This window comes from Camarhynchus parvulus, chromosome 4A (genome assembly GCF_901933205.1).
Source record: "Camarhynchus parvulus chromosome 4A, STF_HiC, whole genome shotgun sequence".
In the NCBI taxonomy this organism is placed as follows: Eukaryota; Metazoa; Chordata; class Aves; order Passeriformes; family Thraupidae; genus Camarhynchus; species Camarhynchus parvulus.
The window spans coordinates 12,119,174-12,143,496 of NC_044600.1; the positions used below are offsets into that span (position 1 = coordinate 12,119,174).

General features: G+C 43.3%; 1 protein-coding gene across 2 annotated transcripts in view; it reads right to left on the bottom strand.

Annotated features, from left to right (window-relative positions):
- Positions 1 to 2,776: 2,776 nt before the first annotated feature.
- The window catches only part of GPR50 (G protein-coupled receptor 50), a 43,289-nt gene continuing 21,742 nt past the window's right edge, over positions 2,777 to 24,323 (bottom strand). Inside the window, exons 2-3 of one of the 2 annotated variants that reach the window (XR_004061454.1) lie at positions 3,901 to 6,309; positions 2,777 to 3,018 (exon numbers count right to left, since the gene is read on the bottom strand). Coding sequence is in view for 1 of the 2 variants with exons in the window: in XM_030967534.1 (XP_030823394.1) it covers positions 5,441 to 6,309 (869 nt within the window). In the remaining variant the exon portion in view is untranslated. Of the gene's footprint in view, positions 3,019 to 3,843; positions 6,310 to 24,323 lie in introns of those variants that run through there. The other variant, XM_030967534.1, reaches the window with a different exon arrangement.

Below are 24,323 nucleotides of genomic sequence, written 5' to 3' on the forward strand. Positions count from 1 at the left end.
AAAGACATTAAAGTTTCCCTGATCTCTTAGAAGCAATCATTTGAGTTAAAAACCTTATCAGGAGACCATGCTTGGCAGAAAATATAGAAACATATTTCAGTTAATGTTTCAGACCCACCTTGTTTGCTCTGGAAATCGACCATGTACTGTAAATTCTATCTCTGCTGTACAGTACTTATAGCCCATGAATAATGGATATTATAAACAAGCACTTGAAAATGAAAATTCAGTTAACAATATTATGGAGCTTCCATTCACAAATGTAGTTCATGAGTGATATGAATTTTATGGTTCTTATCACCAATGAAAAAAATTTGCATATCCCATCACAGAGTTCTTACAAGAACCTATTCTGCATTTCTTATCTCGGGTTTTTGTGGTAAGAAGTATTACATTAAGTCCAGTGATTTACATTTTTTCAATAAAATTCTAAATACATATGCAGTAGCTCTTCACTGACTGGTTTCATGTTATAAATTATAAGCTTGGAGGTAAATACATTAGGACAAATATTGGTTTCTAAATAGTCACTATGAGTGAGATTTTATCCTAGTATTAAATTACCACACCTCTTGTGTTTTATATCTCTGTCTTATCTCCCAGTTACTATACTTTGTGACAAGTAAGTAAATAAATAACACTGTCTTACTTCTGACAGTTCAATTCATTCTGTTCCACATGGCAGAAACAGCAGGTACAAGTCCATGAAAGGGTTTTCTGGCAGCTCTGCACAGAGAGACATTTTGAGATATGCCACTATCATAAACACTGCTTTCAACATGTCACACCACCAAGCATGGCAGGCTTCACTGTAGAAGCAGCAGGTGAAGTCCAGTGCCTGTTGGAAAAGATTAGGGAAAAAAGTAACAATACTGCTTGGGGATGTAATTGAATGAATAGTCCTTGTTCATTCAACATGTCTGCTCCATGGCTTTTCAGCACTTCTTTGGTTTAACAGATGTTCTTTGTTTTCCTGGATAATCTCAGTCTCTAGTACCTTAACACCATGGCTCTATGTGACATCTGGTTAGGAAACAGGAGCTCAAGTTGCAGTTACAACTGGACCCCTCCATATTCCCATATTCCCTGTTTCACAAGCAGCACAGAGACTCCCCCAGAACAGCTCCAGTCAAGGCAGCATGGGAATGTAATCAGTGCAACCTGTGGATAGAACCTATTGGCTGAAGAACTCAATGAGTACAGCAAAACCTGCCCCAAAACAAAGGTGGGGAAAAGAGCACAAACAGAACATCTTGGATGCAGCACCCTCACAAAGCTCCGTGATGGAGACCAAGTGCGTGTCAGCCCTCCCTGTGCCCCCAGCCCAGGGTGACCCTCTCTGTCCCATCCCTTCCCTACAACCCAACACCCCCTTGTGCCAACTTGCAAACACCCTGGCTCCCACACCCTCCTGTTCACAGCTCAGCTGTGCTGTCCTTCCCAGGAAAGAGCAAGGGAAAGGATATGACAAACTCTGCTCCCACAGCACCCCTGGACAGACACAAGGACAGGCACAGATAGGGACAAGAACAGCAAAGGACATTGAAGGGGCACACAATGAGAAGAGCAATGGCTTTATGGAGAAAGTTTCTTCCCTGATGAGGAAGGCCAGAGTGCATCAGGCAGCTGGCTCACAGGCAAGTGGACGAAAACATGTGGATCCAAGGAGATGTCTCAGATGGCCTGGGTCATTCACCTCCAGGTCCCAGCTGGGCTGCTGAGATGTGTGAACTCAAACATGTTTGTCAATTCAATCTGCTTTCTGGGAGTCAACAAAACTCAGGCTGATGTTCCAAATATTTATTAAAAAGTAACTGCTAGTGGAGAAAAAAAAATCAGTAAATAGTCCAATGGCAGATTAATTACATTTTTAACAGGTAAAAGGAATTAATCTATTTTATGAACAAAAATGGCAATAGGAAAGTATACTGAAGGATTCTCAATTAAACATTAAAATGGAAACAGCATATATATATATATACATTTATATATAAATATATTGGTTACATTCTTCTTAAATGGATGAAACAACATTCATTAGCAACATCCAAAAATATTTCTTTGTGGCAAGAGATTAATCTTTCTTCACAGCAATACTGCCTCTCCATAAGTTTCCACCACAACAATTTTAGAGCTTGGGACTAGAACAGGTATTCAACACACCATATCAAACCCAGAGCAAGTGATTTGAAACTAGTTTATATGAGATCTCAATGAGACTTAAGGCCAGATATGCAACAGGTGGAACTGGCAGAATGTGATTAAAATTGTAGGATCTCACTGAAATCTCAAATTTGGACTAAAGCTAGATTCCCATAGGGAAACTGTGACACTGCTCAGAATTCTCAGCTAAAACACACTTCCCTTTTTCTGTAAACAAATGCTAACAAAAATAAACTCTCTGTACCCTGTTAACCCTTTCCTAACATAAAAATAAGGAGCTGCTTGGGTAGTTTTAAAATAAGTCAATATAAAATCCATCCTATCCTAAGCGCTGCCTCTCTCAAAGTGCTAACAAATGGCACAGTGTTTCCTCTTTGAGGCTACATTCCCTGCTTCCCATGGTTCATATTGCAAACCTCAGCTCCAGCAGGACTGAGCTCAAGCCTCCAACCATGGTGGCTGAACCAGCCCAGCCCTGGCACGTCCCTGGGACACCCAGAGCCTTCTGAACAGGTTGTGCCAGGGCTGTGCTCCCTGTGCTGCCAGAGCCACCCCCAGCCTGCGGGGTCTGCGCTGCACGGAGCTGCTCAGACCCACCCCAGCACAGCAGGGTCTTCGCCTGTCCCCTGCAGAGACCTGGGCAGCAGCTGGGCTCAGAGCCTGTGGCAGAAGAGGAGCAGATCATTTTGCATAGTTTGGTTGAGTGGTGACTCCGTGAGCCCTGGGGAGATGCCCTATCGTGCTCCTGCTGCTCCCATTCCTGCCAGGTGGAGAAGGGACTCTCTCAGCTTGCCTGTTCAGGACTTCTTTGGACTTGGTTTGTTTCAAATACTTGCTGGCTGTTAACTTTGGAGCCTGAATAGGAAATAGTGCAAATACAAGCTTAAGGAATAAAGTAATAATAAAAAACCCCCACATTTCCTCCACTGAACATTCAGTTAAAAAGACAAGAATCCTAAGATGAAACCCCAGCTTTGGGGTATTTGAGATATTTGGCAAACTTGCACAAGATTCTTCACAATTGTCTTAAAGCAGTGTATTTCACTTGGCACTAGATGCTTCAAATTATTTGCTAATGTGATTCTAACTAACACTGTTGTGGCTAATTGCAAATGACTTTGAAGACTAGTCATGGAACACGGGACATCTCCCAGGCGTGATGGGACAAACACTCCCTGCAGTTATGTGCCCTCAGTGCTTTTCTTATCCAAGTTTAACTCAAAATGATTTTGCTTGCATGGAATGGTGTGAATTCATCCAGGGTGGTTTTTCTGGAAGGCGAACAGACAACAGTTATTTCTGAGGGTCAAAATACCTTTATTTGGCCATGCTGAGACAGATTAAGAGGCCAAAACAGAGCTCAGTTTGATTCCTATTATGGGAGGCTGGCTGCAGTGCATTTTAAAACAACATTCATCTGAAGTGGCTGAGATGTTCAAGTTTGAAACTTCCTAAGTGCCAGGGCACCCTATTAATGCAGGGCCCCCTATTACTGTAGTGACCTTCACCACATGGCAGCAAAGACACTCAGTCCTCATGGAGCCAACGCAGCATGCAAAGTTCCTTGGCCCACTTCAGAAAGAGCCTTAATTTCTCTCAATTCCTCTTCCCCAAAAAAATCAGCAGAAGGGACATTCAGCAGCAAGTTGGTTTCAGAAAGCAGTGCACAAATGGCTTATTATTTTCACTGAGAATTAGGCACACTGCCTGCTCAGGCTTTGGGGAAATCCTACATACCTCTGTGTCCAGGAGCCTCCGAAGTCTGGTCTTGGTCTTTCAGGCTCAGTGCTGGGAACTAGTCCTGACTAGAACCAAAGAGAGAAGACTGCAGTCCTTGACCAGGGGCAGGGCTGCCTGCTGTCCTCGTTAGACCCCCAGGGCTCAGACCAGCCCCTCTCCCTGCTGTGCCCCTCAGCACACCAGCAGGGGTGCTAACCTCAAGGTAGAGTTGCACCAGGGGAGTCTTACATGTTCATTTTATGGGATTGTTTCAAAGCAGGATCCACATTTAAAGCCATAAAGAGATGAATTCACAATGAAGCTAAGGAAACAAAGAAGTCCTATCTACAGACAGCTGCCATCACACACACACACCCCTTTCACACTCCATTAAAGAAACAGCCCTATCTTTGCCCATGTGCTTATGTCTAATGTGATACTGGCCTCCCCAGAACTTCATGACATTGTTTCCAATGATACAGATAGCAGAGTCCAGGCTTAAACAGAACTGATGCATAATTATGCTTAAGCAGCTTTCGTCTCCCCACTCTGTGAGTTAATTACAGTTCTGTATGTGAATAAAATGGGAAAACAACCTCCACTTTTTCTCCCATCAGCAAATTCATGTTCTGTGATGGGCAAAAAGAGGGATTTTTGTAACAACACTGTCTTCCCCTTCTGCCTTTGTCTGCAAGTGTAAATGTTACTGGAACTTAAAAGTCGCAATCTGTGTTACACAGATGGGACTCTGCTATGTTCATCTTTTTTATTGTGATGTTCATGTAGCAGTGACTATTGAAAGATGTTTGGAATGACTGCTGGCCATGATAGGATACTGCCTAAATTAGAATCAGGCTCCAAGTATCTTACTACAATTAGATTATGTCATATGTCATATACTTACTCATGGCCTGGGAAGGAGAGTGCAAGGGTACTTAATGTCTGTAGATACTCAATTAAAATGAGTGCATCAGACACACAGTGGTCTGGCTTCTGCCTGCCTCACATCTAGCCCAGGCTAGCTCCTAAACCTTAAAAGAAAGGAAAAAGGAAAACACACACCATGCCCATACATACACCTGCTGGCTAATATGGTTACTTATCTATAATGTAAAAAGCCATGCAGTTTACACTTTGTTTGATACAGTTCAGGTTAAGTTAATGATAGAAAAATAGAATTCAGAGGGAGGGGAGAAAGGTTTGTGGGTAATAAATGGCAATTTTGCTGCCTCTTGAAGGTTGCATTTCAAGCATAACTGCATTTCTCCATGCACTCTGAACGCTTCCCTTTTCGGGTATTGGCATGCTTGTGGCAAAAGCAACCAAACCGATTAATTAGGCACACAGTGAAAGATGACATTAAAAAAAAAAAAGATCAGTTATTTCCCTTCTGAAAATTCTTATTCAAAGCCTTGATGTCACAGCAATAAGCTAAGCATGAAAGGTTGCAGACTCCTTCCTTGCATGAGGGCAACACCAGCTGTGCAATGCACACAGCTAGAAAGGCTCTTATATATTATATATACAACTGTAATCCAGAATAAATAGTAGTCCTGACTCATAGGTGTATTTCAGCGTGGTTGTTGTTGGTTGTTATGGCTGGAGAATGCTTGCTTTTCATCCCTTCTGTCCCGCCCTTGGACACATCAATGAACAGCAGCCTGGGAGTCCACAGTGTCAGCAATATCCTTTTGTATTCCTTCCGAAAATTCTGGTTAAGAAGCCCATAGATCACAGCATTGAGGCAGCTGTTAAAATAGGCCATAAAATAGCTCAGGACAAAAAGCCATTCTGGAATGTGTGGCTGCACTTTTGAAGGATTAATTGAAACAGCAAGGCCAATAAAGTTTAATGGTCCCCAGCACACAGCAAAAAGGACAAAAACCACAAACATAGTCAAGAAGTTTCGGATGTCAGCCGCCCTGAGTTTCTGCTTGCAGTCTTGTCTCACCCGGTGTTTGACTTGAATCACCAAGATCCAGATCCGTAGGTAGCAAAACGTCACGACGGAGAGCGGGACGATGAAGTGAACCACCACCACCGTGATGGTGTACGACGTGCTCACCGTCTGGGCAAAGGTGCAGGAGTAAATCCGGGGGTCATACTGCAGGGAGCCAACAAAGAAGTTTGGCACAATTGCCACCACTGTGAGCACCCAGGTGAGGCAGAGATAGCAGCAGGTGTTCTTCAGGTTGAAGAGCTTGTCGTACCGAAGGCTGTGGCAGATGTAGCAGTAGCGGTTGATCGCGATCGCCGTGATGTTGAAAATGGACCCGATGACACTCAAGCCCATCAGGAACCCACTTATCTGGCAGTGGACGTTTCCCATGGTCCATCCATTGTGGAAGATGGCACTTAAGATCAGAGGGTACGGATAAACTGCAACCACAAGGTCTGCAACGGACAAGCTGACAACAAAGATGTTGCCTACAAAAAAGAAGAGACCATGAGAGGTTAGTGTAGGTCCAGATGGACAACTTGCAACTCAAAACTCCTCTTTAGGCCTAAGTCCTCTGATGGGCTTCACTCTATTGTCCACTTGGAACTTGAAACCCTAGAAAATAAGACTTTGCTCTACTAGTGACAGCAAGGGAGAGTAACTAGGCATGATTGACCTGCATGTTCCTTCTTAGGAACAGTCTGCACTAGAAATGTTATCTTTAACTTGGCTACAGCTGGGAGTCAGGCACCTGTGGTCCTCTAAGTTGTGTAGGAGAGAAGGATTTTGTTCTCCTTGTTAACCAGCCAGCTTGACTCTCTCTGACCATCATGGGCCAAAGGAGTATTGTAGGCAGTTTATGTTTTCAGTGGTTTATTCATTTCACTGACAGCAGCTGCACAGGAAAAGTCTCTTTTGTTCTCTTGCAGGTATGCATTAACCAGATTTTCTGCCCTGTTCATGCTAATGATTGTGTGTTCTTCAAGGAACCATGTGCAGGCAGCCTTGATGTACTTATCTTAGTTGGTGTATTTTCCTGTCTTTTTAATGTTAAAGCTGTCCAGTTCAATATGGAAGGTCAGTCACTTCTTCACTGTCTGGTCCTGGGCAGACAATGTGATTAATAAGCTGCAGTCAGTCATCTCTGCAGAGTATGTGCTGCAGCTTGTTCATTTAGGCTCTACAACAGAGAGTTGAGGGTCTCTGCAAGTATAAAACAATTTAATTCCTTATTAGATTGAAAATGCTGCATTGTGTGGGACAACACTTGACAGCTCCATTGTGAGGAGCAGCCTCCCATGACCTGGGTGACCAGTGACCTTCTAACAGCATTTGCTGCTCATTTCATGAGTCTGCTGTATTTTCAGGGAGGCAAAAAGCCTTTCTGTTCAGTCTGCCAGTCAGCATAGAGGATTGCATTAAGAAAAGGACCCTGAGGTCTTGTGGGAATTGGTGTAACTACAGGACTAGCTATAATGTGGAAAAGGACATCTCTCAATACTCAGCATTTTGATGACCACAGAGAATGTCATTTCAGCAGGAGCTCAACACTTCAGTTAGAGGACAGCACACTAGAAAAAGTAGTTGGTTTTCCTAACTCTGCAACTCTCAGGTGTATCTGCAGCAGTGGGAAGAAAAATATTACTAGACAGCAGATATATATACACATAGAGAGAGTATATATAGAGAATACAGTTGTATGTAACACATTTGAGGTGTGAAGACCTGTCCCCCTCTGTGATACAGGCAACATCCCATCCAACTGATCACACCTACACCTCCTCTTCAAACCCTCATATCCCGCTGTCTAGTGGAGTAGATATCTATTTTAAAAATTACTAGAAAGAGGTATGTTTGTGTAGTATCCCTGAAAGGACTCTCTTACACCTCGATTCAACCAGGTCACAGACTTTAGCATTTGGAAAAAACATGCAAGGGCTTTTGGAAAGCATGGCTGCATTGCCATTGCAGTTGGGTCATGGCTACATTTATGCCAACAAAAACTATCAGGACAAGTCAACAGCTCATATCAGGGCACTTCATGCTGACCAGAAAACAGTCCAGACTGGAGAACAGCCCCTGGCAGTGTGCAGCTGAGGCAGCTGACACAGACTGTCACTTCAAAATAAGTATTAGCAGAGGTCATGTGAAGTGCTAAAATCTTTTTAGAGAGAAATTTTACATACACAGGTTTACCACAGCACACAGCTTCTGCATCTGCTGGGCCTCAGTGCTGCTTTCTTGCTGATTTAATAACCTACTGAGAGCCTTTTAAAATGCAGTTACTAAACCTGGTCCCCCATGTAATTAATTCCATTTATGCCCATTTTCAAGGGCAGAACCAACTGTGGCCAGGTTTAGTGAGGCTGCAGACACCTCAGAGAGGGAATGCTCTTCTGCAGCAAAACTTGTATTCACTTGATCAAAAACATTCACTTCAACAAAAAGAAAATGTGTCCCCAGCACCAGAATTTCCTCACCAGAATTTCCTTTTCTAAAACAATTTTCAAGAGAGTGAAACAGAGAGGTATCAGTGATCCAGTTTAGGAGACTTCCAGAGGATACTGGAGACAGACTCCACTAACTGGACCACAACTCTCCCTCTTCACCCAACCTGTCAAACTTGGATACACATTTATACACAAGCAGCTAGAAAGCAAGTCTCTGCCTTTGCTGGGCATGAAAGAGACACGTTCAATGTCCAGTTCTGAGCCAAGCAGAGCAGAACGAAGCTGAATATTCCCTACTTAAAACACCACATCCATGGATTTAATCCAAAGCTTAGAAAATCATAGGGAAAATTACTAGTCTTACTTCACTGCCAGCTGCTGGAAGAAATAAGCAGTTTCTGTTGGTCTTTCTTAACTAACTTGAATATTTGAAAGTAAAAATATAAGGAAAAAAATCTATAGAAATAATATTCACAGGATGAACTTTGTAGTTTGGATTCAATCCAAGAGCACAGTATTGCATGTATTATTTTGACACAACTTCATTGCAGGGAGAAAATGAGATTGTTTTATCAAGAAAAGAATCATCTCCTCCTCCACTCAGGGAGCAAACCTGCCCTGCCCTGTACCTTCAATGGTGCAGTCTCACTTCTCCTACCCACCAGACCTATGGCCCAAGCAGGGTGCTGGGTGCCTGGAAATACACCCAGAAGGGTTCACTTCATTCACAGAAACAAGCCCAGCTCCCAGTTTATGTGGGAATGTGCTCAACTTCATCCTTTTCTTCGGGTGAGGTGAAGGGGCAACTCAGACCCATAAAACAGCCACCTGCAGGTCAGTCCTGGAAATCAGTGCATTTTTAATGGTGAGTATGGAAAAGAGGGGGCACATTGCATGCCACCAAAGCAGAACATGCCCTTCAAAGTATGGGAACTGGCTATTGGCTAATTATTAAAATAGGAGAAATCTGAGTTAAACATTGCTTTAACTTTGCAGTCCCTGATTTGCTGTGAGACCACCGCGTGCTGAGCCCTGCACCAACAGCTTGTGTCTTCCCTCTGTAGCATGAGGTTGGACCCCCCTTACCAGAGACACTGCAGAATGGAAAGCCATCTAGTATGTGGCTTTTAGAACAGGTAAAGAGCAGTCTCCTGTCAATGATGTTCAGTACTGCTTTTTTTACATTTTCCCACTATAAAACAAGAGAGTCTGGCCCATAAATAGTACCAGTAGGGCTTTATCTCCAATTTAAATTTATCTGCTTCTGCAACAATATTTTCAGATGTATCTTTTTCTCTTTGTTGCCATGTGACTATATTTCCTTATTAGCTTTCCCATTTTCCATCTCTTTTTTAATTTCTACTTATTATAAACACAGTGCCTCATGTGCCACGGTGCTCCATCCCCCAATTACAGAGTCATACATGAAGAGGCAGGAATGGGGGAGAAAGGCAAGTGTAACACTGGTAATATACAGACTTCTCCACATTTTCAGAGAAATTACAAATTCTTTTACATTACAGAAGTCCAAAACAAAGCTACAGATTATAGAGGTACAACACACTGTTCACAGTGTAATCCAAAATTGTTTAGGGAAAAAAAAAACAACAACTCCAAGCAACCTGAAGCCCAGTTGCAGAGCAGATTACAGGCATGTGCAAGTGATGCAAAAGGGAATTTATCCTAGAACATCTCATGCCTAGCACTTTCCCCCTCTGCTCCCATAAACCTATTTCTGCCCACTCCAGCAGTCTGCTCCTGTACTCCAGCAGCTCCCTGGCCCTACCTCTCATTCTGCCTGAATTATCCAACAACACAGGTCATCTGAGGACATATTGTCAAGCCCTGGTTCTAGGAAATGTGAAAATACCTCAATGAATTCTGGAAATCAATAAACCACATACACAAAAGTCTTTACTGGCAGGCTGCCCCAACAGCACCTGACTCATCCAAACAGGTATTGTTCTACAGAGATTAACTGAGCATCACTGTACAAACACCAGGGTCACTGGCACTGCCCGCTTCAAGAGGCTGTTGGAAATCCCCTGGTGCCCAAGCTCCTGTTGCACAGATCCAGCCTCTCCCTATTTTTCCCACACAGCAGCTGTGGGCTATACTTTACAGGCTGTGGTTTTGCATATCCTGAACCAAGAACCAGAATTAAAAGTTAAGGGGGGAGAAGGAGATAAAATGTTTTTCTGAACGTTGTCCCTTTTTGTACATCTCAAAATGTCCAAACACCCAAACCTTTTGTTCCTTTGTTATTCATATGAAGTTCTTTTACATTCCTTGTTGAAGTATTACAGAACTACAAAACTGTTTCCTTCAGGTGAACAAGACAGAGATACTCAATGCAACCTGAAGTTAGCACTGTTACCTGTACACCCAGTGCTGAAACTGAACTGTCCTGAGCGACAGGATTTGCACCAAAGCAGAAACACAGTTGTGGATCAACTTCTGCTCACCTGGAACAGTCTAGCTCCAAGTGAGTCTGCTGTCCAGGCTGCTGCTTCCTCCCCACTCTGTTCAGGGATTTGAGTTGCTCCCAAATAGACAGTGCCCAGCACAGCATTTTGAGGCAAACAAAACCACACACAACAGCTTCAAAGGCAGCAAAGTGAGAAGCTGACCCATGAGCACAATGCATGAGTGCCATGGGGCTCACTGTATGACTGGTCACCTTGCTGTTCCAGCCTCTTCCCAGCAGTGAGATCAGACCCTGGTGTCTGTCCAGCTTCTGCCAGATTAACTGACAGCTGTAGAAAAGCTAAAAACCTGTATTTATAAAAATGTGCTAAGATACACAATAACAGAATTACAGAATCACAGAATGAACTAGATTGGAAAAGACCTTTAAGACCATATATTCCAAGTCATGACCTAATGCCTCCTGATGTTACGAGGCACTGAGTGCCATGTCCAGTCTTTTTTTAAACACCTCCAGGGACAATGACTCCACCACCTCCCTGGGCAGATGGTTCCAGCACACAATCACTCTTTCAGTGAAGAACTTCTTTCTGACATCTAACCTAAACTTCCCCTGGCACAGCTTAAGGCTGTGTCCTCTCGTTCTGTCAGTTACTGCCTGGAGAAAGAGACCAACCCCACCTGGCCACAGCCACCTTTCAGAAAGTTGTAGAGAGTGATAAGGTCACCTCTGAGTCTCCTTTTCTCCAGGCTGAGCACCCCCAGCTCCCTCAGTGGTTCCTCACAGGGTTTGTGTTCCCAGCCCCTCTCCAGCCTTGTTGCCTCTCTGGACGCGCTCCAGCGTCCCAGCGTCCTTCCCAACCTGAGGGGCCAGAGCTGGACACAGCACTCCAGGTGTGCCCTCACCAAGGCCAGGGACAGGGGCACAATGACCTCCCTGCTCCTGCTGGCCACTCTATTCCTGACACAGGCCAGGATTCCATTGGTCTTTTTGGCCACCAGAGCACACAGCTGGCTCATGTTCAGTCGGTTGTCCAGTACCTCCAGGTCCCTTTCTCCCTGGGCATTGTCCAGCCATTCTGTCCCCAGCCTGGAGCACTGCAGGAGTTGTTGTGGCCAAAGTGCAGGACTTGGCACTTGGACTTATTAAACTTCATGTTGTTGGACTTGGCCCATCCATCCAGCCTGTCCAGGTCCCTTTGCAGAGCCCTCCTACCCTCCAGCAGATCGACACATGCTCCCAGCTTGGTGCCATCTGCAAATTTACTGATGGTGGACTCAATCCCCTCACCCAGATCATCAGTGAAAATATTAAACAAAATGCTGAAAGTTTATGGATACAACTGCTGTGTTTGCAGTGACTTCTTACTCCTATAATTATACTATTAACCACAGTTTATAATAATCTTAAATTTTATGTTTGTTCATTTAGGCTTTATGAAAAAATCAACAGACTCAGGTCTTCCAGATAAATGGGATTTAAGACACACATCAGCCTCAGAGACATATATATAATGAGGTTCAGCAAACAATTTAACAGGCCATGACTGTAAAGCAAGCCTCTGATGACCACTTACCATAATCTAATACTCTCTGTTTAACCTTCCAAAGCTTATGCTCACTGAAAAACAGAAACAAAATGTACTATTTGCTTCAAGCAAAAAAATAAAGTCATAAAAAGCTTTATTCAGCATGCAACAAGACTCTTTATTAGCTGTGATGGCCTCTTTTTCCTGTTTGTTTTTACCTGCCACTTGCTGTGTGATTGTTTGTACGTCGCCAACATCCAGCCTGCAGATGTAAAGTGTGTGTGCTCAGTTCTGCTAAGTGGCAGTTCATAGGAAACGCTTTCAGATCAATTTTCTTCTTTTTATGACATAAAATACCACTGAGCATGTGCAATCATACTGATCATGTACTGCTGTAATTAAGTGGATGCTGTGGTCGTGGGGGGGATGCTGAGCCTGCAGCCCTCACTCTGACAAGCATTTCTCATGTCACAAACTCTAAAGGGTCATTCCTGGGTAGACAATATTTACCCCATCAAAGTGCATTAAGAACAATCCTTCTGTAGGGGATGGGACCATTGCACTGATCCTTACAAGCTCCTGGCTTGCACACCACACACAATGACACAGGAGGAATCCCAGGCTGTTGTCATCTCTTTCCACCATTCTGATAAGCACTGATACATTGATGTACCCACATGACAGCCCAGTGTATACTTACCCATTTTGACAACTGAAAATGTTTGACAGGGGAGCACAAGTGAAAATCAGCAAAATTCTCACTGAGATCCAGGCAAAAAGAAAAAAATAAAAAAAAAAGAAAAAGATTTGTTGTTCAATTCATTAATCCATAAATTTTAATTGAGGATTTTATTTGTGTATTGAGGGAGTATGTTCAAAGAGAGGAATAAACAAAAGAAAGGAAAAGGCATTCAATTAATTATCTGCTATCATTACTCCATTAGCATTCAGACAGGGATAAAGTGTGGTTTCCTGCAGTTAAACAGACAGTGCAGTTGGGCTGTCAGCTGCTCTCAAATCCTGACTGTGCTGCATAAAATGATACACAGGATAATAACAAAAAGGGCAGGAGGCATTGCCAACCCACAGCATTCTTAGGATATAAGATTAGACAATGTGGAAATATCCAATTTAAGGACATTATGAAAGTCCTAAAAAATGCATTAAACTCCAGAATAATTTAACTCCTGAAAACAGTCCTTTGACATTTCTCAGCACAACCACAAAGCCAGAAAACAGCAATATGCTATGGGCTACCAACTATTATCTGGTTCACTGGCATCATTCCCTATGGGAAAACTGTGGGCATTTAGAGCTGCTCCCTGCCTTGTGCCAGCCCTGCAGATGCACAGAGCAAGGCCAAGGCAGTGCACAAAGCAAACTCTCCTCCTCCTCCACCTTGCTGTGACCAGGCACTTTGGTATAGCTTTGGCATCCCTGACTCCATGAGCCCTCTCATCAGTACATCACTACAGCTCTGAAAGCTGCCCTTCCCTCTGGACCTCTGAGAAAGGAGGAGAAAAACCTCCGAGTATTTACTGGAGAAGAAAGGACCAGCCCTGTAGGGCTTAAATAACATTTGTTATGCACCATATATTACCATGGCTGATGGCTCAAGAATTGCTTACATTACCAGGTGAAGGACTGGATTTACTGGATTTTAAGCTTTTAAGTCATGACTTTCTAATTGTTTTGCTGCCAAAACCATTTTTGAGCCATGCCTTCAGCCACTCTAACTGAATGCAGAAAAGGGCAATAGTTGGCAGTGTTCACACCCCAGAGATTCATAAGTTTCATTGGGCTAAGATCAGCCAGATTCACAGCCTTAGCTGAGCTCAGAAGTCTGTGGAAATGAGCTAGAAATTAGAGAACAGCCCTGTTAACATGATTTCATATCCTTCCTTATATCACTTACCATTGCACTGGAAGCAATGTAAAGGGGAGGATTTTTCTTTTGCTGTTACACAACTGGTAGCTGGACATTCACTCTCAAATTAATAAAAATTATTAAATTATATCTTCTTCAGAACCCTTAAAAAGTGGTCAGCCCTCTTTTGGTACCAATGCAGAGCAACTTCCCCATCTTCAGAATTTCAAATACTTTATAAAGAAAAAGAAGCTTTTACATCATCCTAGGGAAACTGTATTTGGCAAGTTTCCAAATGTTGTTCCCCATTAATCCTCACACATCCTGCTCACCTCAGGCACTCCTTCCTGAAAAAGTGATCTGAATATAATATAAAGAAAGGAAAAATGATATAAAGTTGACACTTTACCTACCTTCAACATTTTTCAAGTTTCTAAAATACCATTTAATGTTCATTTAAGTGTCTTTTAATGATTTCTTCCTCTGTTTTCCTGGAAGTTCTGACCCTTCGCATTAGGGAAAACTCCATTCTATAATTCTTATGGATTTCTATACTTAGTTCTTGCTAGTGGGATGTTTTTCCTGAATGCAATTATGGCAACTGAATCTGCTAGTAATGGAGAAGGAGTAAGTGGTGGTCTTGATCCAGCTCCTAATAAATACAAAAGAAGTGCTAAAAAATGCCCTTTCTGCTTATGAGCCCCAGATTTCTGTCATTTCACTGTTATTTCCACCAAACTCATCACCTGCAGTAACCCTGTGATATAGTGAGCCAATCCACAAAAAATCCTGATTCCTTCTCCTATCAATTCCAATTGCTTGGACTAAAGACGGGGCTGGAAATCCTGCCTGCCTTCACAGCACATCTCAGCAAGGCTGATGGAGAGCAAGAGTCAGAGTCCAGAGGGCCTTGGGGCCATGCCCCAACCTGCACAGAATGAGAGGGAGCCCGAGCATCTCTGCCAGTGCCAGGTGATCTGCAGAGCCTGGGTTGCTGTGTCTGACTCTGCAAGGACAGCATGGCTGCTGGCTACCTAACCCTAAGGCAGCTTCTTGTGGGACACAGGTGTCTTTGGGAACATTCTACACAAATCTCCACACAGGCAGAGGTCAGTCCAGCTACCCACAGTAGCACCTGACACCCTGGATACCAGTCCTGCCCCCTGAATTCCAACTGCTTGCCCTCCTTTTCTGCCTGAAACCCCTGTTGAGTGGCACTAAGTTATGTAGAGCAGCTGCCCCATCCACATCCAGGCTGTGTAGGAAGCACAGGCCAATGCCCTTGTGTTTACCCTGCCACATAGGCTCAGGGATGAGCTCTACCAGCCCACGTTAACTCCAGGCCATTATTTATCACCTGGTTTGTAAAGTGCTCTCAAAGAGGAAAGACCTTGTATAAACATAAGTATGAATTATTGCCAGCATCCACTGAAATGACAAACCAACATCCATCCTCTCCCAGCCCTAGCAGCTGTACCACCAGCATTTGCCATCTGTTACTATTCCAGAAAAAAAATCTGCCAACTCAGGCTTAATGGACTTAATAATGCTCTTTTGCTATTGGTGTTGGTCAAAGTGTGCTCCCAGAAAGGAGCTGTGTGCAAGCAACCAACTCCTAGGCAGATGTCAGGCAGAGCACACAGTCAGATATGAACACACAGCTCATTTTAGTGTTAAAAATCTTGTCTGACTGCCCTGGAGAGCCCTTCTGAACCACCACAGCTGAGCCTGGGAGCTGCTCCTGCTCCTCCTTGTGCCTCACCAGCACAGTCTGTTGACTAAACCTTAGTGCCAGCACCAGTCACTACAACCATGGACATCCACTGCAAAGGAGCAGATGCCACAATGAACAACTTGTCTTGACATACCAGGCATGAGTCTCTCTCCAGTCCCAGCTCTTCCTGCTTAGCTGGGGAGAATGGGAGGTGGGTTTTTTTTCCCTACAATTCTTTTGAATTGCATATGGAAATAATGAACCTACTAAAGAAACAGTCACCACACAAAAATGAAGACCATTTAGTGTTTCATTCATTCTGAACCAATTCTAGGCTTCCTGAATGAAGGCTTGGGTGTTAGGGCAGTAGCAGGATGATGATCACCTGTGCTTCTGCACAGCATTTACCACTAGACTTAGGAAAAAGAAACATAATGTGGATCCAAATTATTTCCAAGGTGATAGCCTAGTTGTAGGCTACAGCACAGTCATGGTATGCCATACAGTGCTGTGCCTCAATTGATTGGCTTTCCTTCAGAAGACCTTAACATATTTTTTCAAACAAAAAAAAACAACCCCATGGGCTAGATTTAGATCATAGAATTCCCTAGAGCCCACATTTTTTTCTCCTGTGGCCTCACACTGAACCTGGCATGAAGCAGGTATAGCCACAGTACACACAAGCAGTGGAGGTGAGGCTGGAACAGAAATAATGCCATGAGGGACAGGAAAGCAGCGTGACTAAGGGCAATGAAAAGGGCTGAGATACCTGAGGTACTGTTCATCCAGCTTTCACAATCTGCTATAAGGGGCCTTACAAAATGGATAGGCAAAGAAAGAGTCCCAAGATGTCATGGCTTCATCAAGACTGTGTGAACTGTGAGAGACATAGCGCATGCAAGCAGGAGAAAAGAAAGTAAAAGAAAATCTGTTCTGGAACCTCCTGGTTAATTCATAACTATTTACTAATCCCACAGGAAATGGAGAGTTACTTTCACCTGGAAACACTTTAGGGACTCTGATACAATTACATAGGCAAAAGTCCAATGCAAACAGTTAAAGTTGGTTCAGTAAGAATATAATGATACTGGAAAATAAAAAAAACTCTCATGCCCTCATTTTTCCCAGAAAGGAGTCCAAAAACATTGTTTCCCAGAACATCAGCAAAAGTTTCACTCCAGATATTCCACAGGGTTTACAGACCTCACGTCAAGCCTGGGTACAGGATGAACAACAAGAAACGATCAATGATATGAGAAACTTGGACTAGGGAGTCCCAAATGTATTGCTGGATGGCATCTGCTACTGTTCTTTTCCTCCTGACTTACAAAACACTGAGGTGCAATGTGTGGTCCTTAAAAGGAGAAAAGATGTTTTTGCAGTAAAGTCCAGAGTAAATGAGTTCCAGCACGAGCCTGTGTGAACAAATGGTTCAAGTGGGTGTGCTCCAACACTGATCTCAATGGGAGTCTAGTGGTGGATAATGTCCAAGCGGCTTGAAGGCAAATAAGACTCCATGGGACACTGACACCTGAATTACTGCAGGCAGTAAGTAGTCAGACTTACAGGCAGCAATACACACATTCAAGGGCAGATCTCACACTTGTGGATAATACCTAAGAGGCTGGCAGACACTTTGCTATCAACAGCTTCCAGTAGAAGAGCACTGCTGGATTCTGCTCTTACAAACTATGTTTTGCCCTCAGCAAAAAAGGAAAAAAAAGCTCCAGAAAGAATAAAAGATGCTGTAAAAAAGGCCATCCACATAAGGCAAAGAAACTCTGACGTATTTAGCTAAATTGCCTAATCCTGGAATACCCCTGAGTCCTACTTTCTAATCTGTAGTGATAAGGGCAGGCCTACTTTTAGAGTTGTATAACCACCATCAATTGATGATGCTTTCAGCATCCCCTTAAAAATTTTCCCCTCCTTTCCCTTTTTCTCCCTAATGAAATTTCTCAGCAAGAAATAAATCACAGACATTTCTTCTCTCTGAAACTACTTAACAACCACACCTCCATACTTCAAAGTGGTAATGTGTTCACTTGAGTCTCACCATTCCCATCAGGAACCCAGGAGGTGAGGGCTGCATGCAGCCCTTTAATGCTAACCCTGAGTGGACCTTTCAAGCCAGCTGGAGGTTGGTAAAGGAGAATCTGCTCTCCATCTCCATGTTTGTGTAGCCAAGGGTGTGACTATAAAACCACCAGCAGCAACAGAGCTGGAGGGACCCTGGGAAGTTGACTGATCATCTCCCTCAGCCACAGCTCTTAAAAACTGCTGACAAGGAGTTTCTTCACCTGGGACAGGCTGCCTAGGTAAATGGTGGAATTACCATCCCTTCAAGTGTTCCAAAAGTGTGAGGATGTGGCACTGGGGAAGCATAGCTCAGTGGAGAACGTGGCAGTGCTGGGATAATGGTTGGACTTGATGACCTTAGAGTTTTTTCCCAACCTTAATGAATCTATGATTCTATGATATCTATAACATCATTGCCCTTACTCAAATCCAAGCTACCTTCCACCCTCTTTGCTACCATAAAAATGCTTTATGCATGTGCTTGTTGAGTAAACTCAGAAACAAAGGAATAGCTCAGCACCTTCAGTCAATGTGAGATCTCTCCTCTGGCAGGGGCAAAATAGAGGAAAAAACTATAGCTTTTCACACTGCCTTTTGCTCCTGAAGTGTTGGAATTTCTATCAGTTTTAGAAGACATGCTTTCATTTGTCACTCCCTCCAAAGACAAGAGCAATGGTCAAGTTTGCGAAATTTCTAAAAGAAAAACCATCTATCAGTCTGTGCAATTTCTGAAAAGTCCTCTTCTCCACTCCTATATTGCTTTATCTAACAGCATTTTTGAAGGGCTGTCATTCATTAAGCATAAGATATTAATTCCTGACTTCAAGTCTCTTCAGAGCCATTTATGACCCTCCATTTCCTCTCCTTAGGATTCCCTGCTACTTTTCATTTAATTGCTGAAACCCCATGTTGTTATCTGTCCCCAATAAAGTAATTTTGTTTATGAACTAACTCCAAAGTAAAAGAAGTTTTAAGGATTAAATGAAGCGTGGGCTTAATACAGAGCCTTCTAGGGAGAAGTATCTGTAACAAATACCAATGCCATACATTCACCATGAAATCTTCAGGCAGTGGGAATATCACATATCATTAAAGATACTTTTCTAAGAGGGGATTGATTTGGTAGGGTTAGAAAGGATGAGGGTTTCTAGTCCTCAGCAGCAGTGTAACACAGACAGAGCCAGGGAGGGAATGGAAACTCACAGCATGTTTCCCACCTCCTCCTTCAAAGGGAACTCCAAAAGCACAGAAACACAGAGAGGACAGGGAGACAAAAGGCAAGGTTAGTGTGCATTACAAAGAGTTTTGCAGAAATTCCAAACAAAAATTTTCTTGGCACTTTGATGGCAATGGATGAGAGCTTTGCACATGAATGAGTGGAGTCCAGCAAACAGTCTCTGCTTCCCAAGCAGAGCGGGCAGCATGCAATGACATGGTGTGTATTTCCCTCTCAGGCATGGGAGCACACCAGTGTTGGTTTTAAATGCATTTAGGTAGCTCAAGAAACATCTTAAAGAGTATGGGAGTCACCTTCAGCCCAGCAGGACCATCCTTGTACAACAGCCACATGAAATGTCCAACACTGAAATAGCTCAGCTGAGCTCTGTATGTACTCTAAGGAATCAGGGGGTTATCTGCAACGTCAGAGCTAGCAGAACCAGGATTTGCAGCTTCAATAACAGATTTACACAAAATAACAGAGCCCAGCCCTTGCAGCAAACTCTCCAGTCTGGACCACCCAAGAGCCTCCCCAGGGTCACACCGTGCCCAGGCCATCACATCACCCAGCCCTGGCTGTCACATCTCCTCCCTCTGGGGCAGAGGAAGATGAACCCCAAGGAGCGTGGGCCATGTCTGCTGACTCAGCAGGTCTGACAGCCCTGATCTGGGAGCACAGAGCACAAACACAGAGTGTTTACTGCACTGCAGTGAAAAACAAACCTCCCATGATTGCCAGAAGTCAGTGTCTTGGCACTGGGAGCACAGGGCGTGGAGTTTAACTGCTAATTAGGACAGGACAGCAGCAAGGGGGAGAGCAGGGGAAGAGGCTGGCTTTGGCTCCCTCAGGAGTTGAAAGGCTTTCCCAAATTCAGCCACATAACACATCCTTTAAAAGGAGAGAGATGGCTTCTTCTATGTTAGCAACAAAGCAGAGACTCTCATGCCAGCACTGCCTTCTGATACTAGCTGTCCTTTTATCATCTATTCGGGAATAAAATTCTCACAAGGCAGAGTTATATCAAATGACAAATAACAGCTGTAGGGAAAAGAAAAAGTGTTGCACTTCATTAGAACTCTGTATGACTCTGACAACCAGAAACACACTGCCAAAGTGGCAAACACAGCCAAAAAGACAAGAGAGATCTCACAGCAGCTGTTAAACCAAATGGGAACTTGTTAAAATTAAGGGCCATTTCCCCTCTTTCATATTTAGTCTCAAAACATCATGTAAAGAAATTCAACCTCTTACAAAGACAGACTGAGTCATTAGTGCAGAAGAGATGCAACACCCTTGCAAAGTTTTCAGTTTAAAAGGAAGCAGTTAATACCCAAGCAGTTCCTAAAACCCTATGAATATGTTAATCTGGTATCAGCTTAAGCCCTCCAATATTAAAGTAATAAATCTTACCAGACTGAATTTTATTGCTGTTCACTTGACGTTACAATATTCCATTATAACATGGAAGTATTCAACATGGAGGATGCTGATGGGCCTGTAGCAGCAATGCCATCCTGGAACAGACCACACATTTCCTTCTTCCCAGAGAGGTCAAGGCCATTCCTGTCACCACCTATCAGCACTCCCAAATTCTCTATGCCACCAGGCACTGGTAACTACACCATGAAAGCAGCTGGGATTGCTGGGAGAACAGGACTGTATTAAGTCACACCTGGAGCTGATTTTGTAGAGGTACCACAGAAACCACAGGGAAATACTTGGGACTAAAAAGTGTCCTGCAAGCCAAGCTGTACTTTTTTGCTAGAAGGATGCTGATTTCCAGAGGAGATGGGATGATTTTGCTTTAATCAGGCTCCTAATAAACACTGACAAACCAAACAAATTAAGTACATAACCAAGAGCCAGTTCCAGATTATTCCACAGCAGGAGAGTGCAGTGCTGACAGGTTTTGTTCTCTATTTCTTTAGAGGACAGAAGGTGACTGCACTGGGTAATTCTGCATTTAATTAGTAAGAGCTAGTCTTATACTGGGGAACTGAATGTAAGGACAAACAAGAGACACATTCTTGTTCCAAGCAAGGACTTTTCCAGTTAAACGCCACGCAGCACGAGCAAACCGCTGCCTCTGCAGGTTTCAGCTTCCTGCTCTGCCAGCAAAAGATCTGCCTCCAGTGGATTCACTGATATCTACGAGTACGAGGATGTCATTGACTGGAAGGCAGAATAGATATTGAAACATTTCCAACATGCTCACCTTTTGGCTCTGGGGAGTCCTCCCACACTGAGCACTTTGTACAGCTCTGTGCACAGCGGGTTCAGGGGCTGTGACAGCAAGAACAACAAAAGAAATGGGATATAACTGGCAGAAGCACATCCCTGTTCACCAGTCCTGGAGTTCCCCACAATCCCCCACACTGGGAGGAGTTTAGATGAGAAATGCTGAATGTAGAACATGCAACTTTAAATTCCATAGGCAACATTCTTCCCACAACTCTGTGGAGTCATTCCCCACCATGGTACCAGAGGAACATTTCCTGTTGAAAGGATGCTGCTGACTTCAAGTGAAACTAACTCACCTTCAATGTCTCAGATTAGAAGGTGAAAACTCATTGTGGATAAGAAGTTATTAGCAGAAATCTCCTCTAAACCAGTATTTTCCCCTAAATTCCTAATGGCTTCAGCGACACCAGCAAAGGCAGGGATAATAGCTGGCATACATGTTTCTTGGAAGTATTTGAAAAATATAACACCAGGGAATTAGCAAAGAATCCTCAAAATGTGGACATGTTAGAAATATTCCAAAGGTGAAAAAAGTCTCCATCACTGGTTGGACTTCAAGTTACACCAGAACCTCTGTCTATGAGGAATCTCCAATCCTCTATCATAGGAAACTAAAATGAGGAAAATAAAGGCTGCCAAGACAACCCAAAGCAAGCCCACCATGGAGCCTGGAACAGGTATCCTGAAAGGAAACCCAGAGCTGGCACTGAATAATGATGGGCACATAAAAATGCACAATTAATAGAGGCAACTTCTACTACAGGCATGTTCTGCAGCAGCCTACAACAATGATTAGGATTGCATAGTCCCAGAAATTAGTTTTCAAAGAACTGGTACATTCACAGAAGAAGAAAAAGTTGCCATGAAAAAATAAAGCTAAACAAAATCTGCTTTAAAAAAATTTAAGAGGGCAGTAAACCTATTTTTATGCAGAGCAACCACCATGTAATGTTGCAATACAGCAGTGAAATTCTGAGTTACCTAAATTGTCACCTAAGGAGAAAAAAAAGAAAGACAAAGAGGCTGAAATGGTGTTAGCCAACACAGATAAATTGGTTGACTAATGGATTTGATGCTGACTTAATCTTCTTTTTGGCAGTGCCCTGAAAAGGCTGCTTTTTTGCCTTTCCTTACCTAAATGAAATTAACCTATTCCAGAAAATTAAGAACAATTTATCAAGTCACTGAAGACAGACTGCTTGTTGGATCTGGATCTGTGTTATTCCATCCAAAACAAAAGATGAACTTTGCAATTCAAAAAACCTGAAAATGGAAGGATTGATAAAGTGTGGCATCTGGAGTGTCACTGCTCTTTCCTCACACACTTCCTGGCACACTCCAGCACACAGGTTGTACAAATAACCTTTGGTTTGGAACAAGAGTGTGTGGCTCCTGCTACAACACAATTTGTTCTTCATTACCTCAGAAAATGTAATTTCCAGTGCATCAAACAAGAAGAAATTTGGGAGCAGAATATTTCACTGTGACTTCATGCTCTTTTACTATCATTATAAAACTAAAGTGTTGGGTTGGTGCTTTTTTCAAGAAAGTTTTACATGAAAACCTTATTTTCTGAAGACGTTAAAACTACTATTTTGTTCTTCCTCACAACACAAAAAAAATTGTTTTCTGCAAAAAAGAATCTAGGAAATTGATGACATAATTTTTCACCAACAAAGGTTTCTTCTGTAAAACATTATCATCTTGCACTCATTTGAGGACCTGCAGTGCTGCCATTGCTCACTCCCTGGAAGAAAACACAGAAACAAATCTGCATCTCAACATTTCAGAAACCTCATTGGTTTGAAAGCCAACAGGGAAAAACCTAAGAGTAAGAATTACAGGCCATATTTTCTTCGAGTATGAACTGGTCACATTCTAAAATGAAGGCTGACAAAGAAAATTTGGCTGAAGAATCAGCTGGAGCCAGAATGCTCCATCACAAAGGAAATCCTCTCAGGGAAAGCCCAGTTTGGCACATCTTTCCTCTCAACCTTTGAGCTCTGCCTGCAGGATGCAATAAAAATATGCAATTATCTGTAAAACCTTTAATGGTAACTTTTAACTTGGGACATGAAGTAAGGCAGGAGGAAACATGCTCAAGAATAACAAAAAGGGTTCAATTAAAAGGGATGTAAGTGAGAAAAAGGCTGATGAAAACACATAGGTTGGACTACATACCTCATCAATACAACTGTATGGAATTCCCACCGTCCTGCAAAACTCACTGATATGAGATGTGACTGCAAGGCCTGGCATCACCAGTGAAAGCTGTGGGAGCTGATGGGCAATGTCCCCTCCTTCTGTAGTGCCTGCTTGCTGCAGTCAGCAGGACAGTTCCCTCTCTAACGTGAGGCTGCATTCAATGAGTAGAGAAAAATCAGGAGTAAGAGCAGAATGTGCAGGACAATGCTTAAAATTGCTGCTAGCTGACTTTAAACTCCTAAGTCACCCTCAGATTCATTCTGGGGTGGATGTGACAGCAGAAGGAAAATGACAGCCCCTCCCAACTCCCTCTGTTGTTTCCATACAGGACTGGGCTGAAGGCAGACAAAGCCCAGGAGACAGGCTGTGAGGGAGGAAGGGGACCAGGATGGATGGAATGCTGGGGGAGTCGGGGGGCACTGCACACTCTCTCTAGAGACCCAAGAAGTACAGTTGTCTTCAACTTTTGACACTTTGGGAACCATGCAAGACCCCTGTCAGCAGAAGCACAAGGCTCAGCCCTGCCCCTGCAGACAGCACAGCAAGGCATAATGACACATCTGCATTTCACATTATCCATTTAAGCCAGTATTCACATATTTTTTACCCTCAGATTGCTGTGTCATGGGAAGCCAAACCCAGTTCTCACTGAACTAGTGTGACCTCTGCAAGGAGAAGCAGTAGGCCTTAAAATGCTCCTTCATTTCCCTACAGGCAGAGCTGGAAATTGAAATGCTCTGTCCAGTACACGCAGCCTGAGCCACGTAGGGT